The sequence below is a fragment of the Elaeis guineensis genome, chromosome 4 (genome assembly GCF_000442705.2).
Source record: "Elaeis guineensis isolate ETL-2024a chromosome 4, EG11, whole genome shotgun sequence".
In the NCBI taxonomy this organism is placed as follows: Eukaryota; Viridiplantae; Streptophyta; class Magnoliopsida; order Arecales; family Arecaceae; genus Elaeis; species Elaeis guineensis.
The window spans coordinates 109,324,369-109,329,849 of NC_025996.2; the positions used below are offsets into that span (position 1 = coordinate 109,324,369).

General features: G+C 41.4%; 1 protein-coding gene across 1 annotated transcript; it reads right to left on the reverse strand.

The window, feature by feature from the left end:
* Positions 1-2,471: 2,471 nt before the first annotated feature.
* LOC105036359 (uncharacterized) lies at positions 2,472-5,278 on the reverse strand. Its single transcript, XM_010912132.4, has 5 exons — positions 4,850-5,278; positions 4,589-4,741; positions 3,674-3,757; positions 3,459-3,564; positions 2,472-2,839 (listed from the first exon to the last, which is right to left on the reverse strand). Exons 1-5 carry the CDS (start codon positions 5,090-5,092, stop codon positions 2,823-2,825), a joined length of 603 nt encoding a protein of 200 aa, XP_010910434.1. The 5' UTR covers positions 5,093-5,278; the 3' UTR covers positions 2,472-2,822.
* Between the last annotated feature and the right edge of the window lie 203 nt (positions 5,279-5,481).

The following is a 5,481-nucleotide window of genomic DNA, read 5'->3' on the forward strand; positions in this document are numbered from 1 at the left end:
CCAGAGAGTGGTGGAGCTGCATGGAATCAATTGCAGAGAGTGGAGCAAGATGGCGGCTCTTGTCGTGGCTTGTCAGAGAGTAGTAGAACCGCATGGAATCCGTTGCAGCGAGTGGGGTAAGGTAGTGGCCCTTGTTGTGGCTTGTCAGAGAATTTGGATCCGTCGGCTGAAGCTCGGCTGGGATGTCTGATGGAGCAGAATGGCTCTTTACATCGTCGTTCTAGGAGAGGCTCGGATGTTCCGGGATCGCTGACCTTTCAGACGGGAGTCACCTACTGTAGGAGCTCGGATGGAGATTTTTTTTTGTTGACGAAGTCCGGAGAAATCCGATCGCTAGGGAAGTCCGTCTGAGATTTATCTAATGTGAAAGCTCATCCGAAGATCGTCCGTCGGAGAAATCCAATTTTATGAAAAATTAGGTCCCCAGGATAACAGCTGAGATAGGTCCACAGGACAAGAGAGAGATGGACCGCAGGGAAAGAAAGAGAGGGAACTTAGAGAGAGGAAGAGGGCATGAGGGAAGGGAAACATGGGACTAATGGACTATCAGGCTCTCTTTACTAACAGGAGGAAGAGACTTGAGTGGTGGTGACAGCCTTCCACAATGGGAAGTCTCTCGTCCAGCAATGGGGGAAACGACAATTGCCCGGTGATGCTCGAACAACTAATCAGCCCGGTGATTTGACTCAACTAGAAGACGGCTTCAACACTGACTATGGTCAGCGATCGGCCTAACACAAAAACTAGCACAAGGAAAGGCTCGTTGCGGTCATGGACCGGTGGCTAGAGTCGGGTTAAATCCACATTTTCTGACAAGACCTGAAATAGGGAACTAAAAATCAAAACAGAGCATTCCTTTTCCCAACCAAATCCGGTGACTATCTAGCCGGAATCCATAATCTAACGACTAGAGAAGATGGAAAGGAAGATTAATTAAAAGATTAATGGGTCATTATGTTGATTTGGCGATGTTAAGCTAGGGCCACAGTGACGGTCGCCGATGCCCTTCCGGAGGAAGAGCAAGAAGAAGACCGGCGACATCTGAGTTTTGAAGGCCTGAGATCAGTGCTGAACGGAGCATAGATCTGGGGTCGAGTTAAATAGGAGAGGAATCAAGCTTGGGAATCCTCAAGAATCGGACTGTTATGGGGAGTCCATGAAAAAGCGACTCCCGACCAAAGTTCACGTCTTCCCAACACGTACAGAGCATGTGCTCCTGCGTTCCGCCCGGTCCAGCAAATGTAGATCACGTGCTCAATTAAAAACCTAATTTTTATTTTTTTTCTTCTTTGGTTTTGGTTTTGGGCTGATCTATCCTTATTAGGCCAATCAAGTGGGCAAGCATATTTCAGTATCAGGCCACAAAGGACTGGGTATTACACTTCCAATGATACATACTGAATTATCAGCAGTCTAATCTCAACGTTTGCTTCAAGGGTGTGCACGCCTAAAATATATGACAGGATTTTCTACTCCCAAATTTCTTGGGTTGCATGTTTGTAGGATATTTCCTGCTTGCGCTGGGACATAACGCTCTTTTGGCAGCATATGTTGTTAGAAATGAATTTCTCCTGTTCCACGTACGATTGTATCACATTAACACCGACATCTTTTACCAATACTTGCCAATATAATTTTCTATTACGAATGAATTTTTCTTTTTCGGTTAAAGTGCTGGTATGTTGCCAAGGGCCATCTGAATTTTTTTGGATGGAATATGTATAAAGTGAGAGTGAAGCGAAGGGGAAAAAGGAGGAAACAAGGGGAGGGTTGTGCATAGTTAGAGAGTGATCAGACAGGAAGAATCAGAAAAGCTAAAATATCCGGTACAGTACAGTAAAATATTAAAATGATGAGAAGTTTTTCTACCAAAAAAGAAAAAAATGATGAAAAGTTCCTAATGCAGTCTCCAATCAAATGTGAAATGTTGTAGAAGACCCCATTGCTTGCGTCTTCCCAGAAAGACCAGAAAATGGACACGGTGAGAAGATACCCAACCACTTCTCAGTGAGGGTGCATTTTTCCATATTGTCCACAAGGAAGTGAACTTGGCAGCAAGCCTGAAATTTTGAGCTTCAGCAAAATAACCAGCGATGAAAGCTACGAGTGATTCAAAGACATGGACCATTAATTGATCAGCTAAGATGATGGATGAACAAACCAGTTTGACAAATTCATTGAAATGACGACATGGAAAGGAACTTTAAATATTTCCCTGTGTGTAAATAAACTTTAACCATTCCAACATTTACCAGCGCAATGGCATCAAAGCATTTTGATACTAGTAAATGTTTGACTGTATCAAGCTTATTCAATGTCATGTTGCTGGCGGAGAGTGGCAAGCAGGTTAAGAGAAGGTGCCCATATGGTTCGGTGTGCAACCAGCTTTGATACAACTAATACATAGATCAAGAAAGTATCAAACCAAACAGGGCAACCAAGTGCTTTCATCACACAAAATGCAGTATAACTCAGACCAATGATCAGACATTGACATTAACGTATCACTCGGTATTCATTTTCATTTATCACAGTGGATGCAAGAACGTAAAAGAACAAATACTCAAAACAGAGACAGAAGTTTGATTGTCGAGTTCTTCCCAATGCTTAGTACATCGAGAAGTAGAAAAGGAGATGAATATAGAAAACAATACATGAAGCACTAGCACTATTAAAGTATCCGTTGGAGAGCTCCACATGGCACAGAAGGCATTACTCAAAGAAGCAGTCACACTTCTCAGTAAAAAACCATGGTACTGTTACAGAGGTAAAAGCGGCTCTACACTGCACTGCCATACAGTGCTCTCTGGGTTGGATTCCTTTCAGTTATTCACATCCCCTGCATACCAGTTGGACAAAGAATTAAAATTAAACAACAAAAATTCCTGATGATCAACAGATCAAGTAAATCACATTAGAGGAGAGGCAACGGAAAAATACTATATCCCCCATTTCTTATCCTATCTTTCATTCCTGATATTAGTTAGACATCATAATGCTTTAGAAGTGTGAGGCATCATAACTTATATTTATGAAGTCAAGAGTCATTAACAATGAAGTCAGAGGGAGAAAATGAAGTGATACTTCAGTTAATCATCCAATACCAGGAGTCTTAACCACATGAGGGAAGTTTACATGTGTGATCAACTTCTGATTATATCAATGATTGGATGCAACTAATGTTGAGCATGAAGGCAATCTACTTATTATTCTGTGCTGGAAACTTGTTACTCCGCTAATTATTACCGCTAGTGATTATCAACAACTTCTCTCTGAAGTATCCAATGATTTAATTTTTCACATGAAAAGGAGTCCGTCTAAATCTATGAAGAGTAACATACGAGCCCAGGTGCATTAAAAATACAACTATCAATACAAATTCATAGCTGGCAAGATCTTCACAGACATTATGTCTAGAATATTTCTCACTTCAGCAGAAGCACTTGTGGAATGCTTACTCTCAGAAGCTGGAGATATGTTTCTCTTTTCAATAGGTAGGAAGCAATCACTTTCTTCAGATAGCTGCATCTCCAGGTTCTTAATCTCTGTGCTTAGTTCGTTGGCCTTGGATAAAAATTAAGAAACTTAGATGTTTATGATTTGTAAGAAGAAAAAAGAACTTAGACGTCTATGATTGGTAATTAACACACAAGAAATTGTTCTATCTTCTTACCTCCAGATCGGCACTTTGAAGCTTGATGCTTACGCTTGTGTCCTCTCTTTGCAGGGATTCAAGCTGCGCAGACAATCTTGCCATCTGGAGAAATAGCAACGTCTTATAAATAAAAAAATTTCATGGATGCACAATGAAAATGGAAAAAGACTGAGGAACGTGGGTCAGCAGGCTATAAGTGAAAATATAATTTATTCGAAAACAAACGAAGAGAAAACTATCTTATCTATAAAATATAGTGGAAAGACCTATTTCAAACCCAGCATACATATACAACTTCTCTTTACAAGTTACAAGCACGCTAGTGACAAAAATACAACATAGAAGTACTGCATGAGACCCAATCTATAATGTTAGTAAGTGGTGATCAAGAAAGCTAATGTGGACCCTAGATCGAAGTTATTGTCTTATATACTTATGGAAGAAGAATAAAGAATAACAGAGGATTACATGATGTTCGTGCAAACTGTAAAAGCTAAATGCCTTCAACAAGATCATATATAGGTACAATATCCAAGAAGCTACACTCAAACGACTCATGAACGAAGAGAGAAAAGATTGAAAGCTCCTAAAATGGAAGGGAGACGGAAATGATGAATCAAAATATAGGTGAAGTAGGGAATCCAACAAGATTGATCAACGGTCAGAAGTAACCCATACAAGATTGTAGAACATAACGCAAGAATTTATTCTCAGAATTAAATGGATCGGTGAAACACCTTTTGGCTAGTCAAAGGACATATGATTCTATCAAATGCTTTTCTCAAACATTCAAGATTGTAGAGTTGGGATACTGACAGCGGCATCAGGAATAAACGATTCTATCGAAGTTAGTTGAATCCGGAAAATTCAGAAAGCAGTACTATTTTAAGTTTTTGATCAAGAAGAATCGAAGCACGAAGATTCATCTCGTACCTCTTCCATTTGATGTCTTTCTACTGCCTCATAACGCTCACGGTGTTCCGTTAAAGTCTTCGCTACATCCTTTAGTGCGGCACTTTCCCTTTCCTTGTTCGCATTTTTCCAGAGGCACATCCTCAGCCGCGCGGCGTTCAAGCTCGTGCCATCCTGTTACTAGCAAAAAGAAAAAAAAATTAAAGAACCCTATCCGTATATATGTGGAGAGAGCGAGAGAGAGAGAGCAGAAGGGCAAGGATGAGGGAAAGGAGCAATAACCTCGAGTTCTTGCAAGCGCATGCCTGAGTTGTCCACGAACTCCATGAGGACACGGATTTCATTTTGGAGCCGGATCCGCTCATTCTCGCAATCGTAGAGATGCTGCTGCTGCTCGAGAGCAGAGATCTCATCTTGGACTTGGAGGCTTCTGCGGTCGTCCAGATTGATGAAGGGATGCAGCTCCGATGATGAGCTGCTGATGGATTCTTGGCTGCTCCTCGGGGACGGTGGAGGGAGCTCCATTGTTTGGGAACCAAGGAAACCCAAGAAAACCCCAAGAACAAGAACAGAGATGGATCTCGAAAATAAGAACAACCAAGAAGCTCTTTCGGGGTGGGTAAGGGAGACACAGAGAGAGGAATATGGAGGGAAGGGGGAGGAATGGCTCTATCTAATAAACGATGAAACGCCGAATAGCCGTTACAGGGAAAGATGGACGCCAGCGGTGATCTCTCCACTACACTCGCGTTGCACCGTTGGACCGGGACCAATTATTTGGGGATACCGGAGACGGTTCCAATGGCCCGGTATTTGTTTAAATAATAGTACTTTCGGAACCACTTATTTGCTGATATTGAAGTTAGTGTAGTATTTATCAGATTATCCTTTTTTTTTTTTTTTTTTTTATTTAA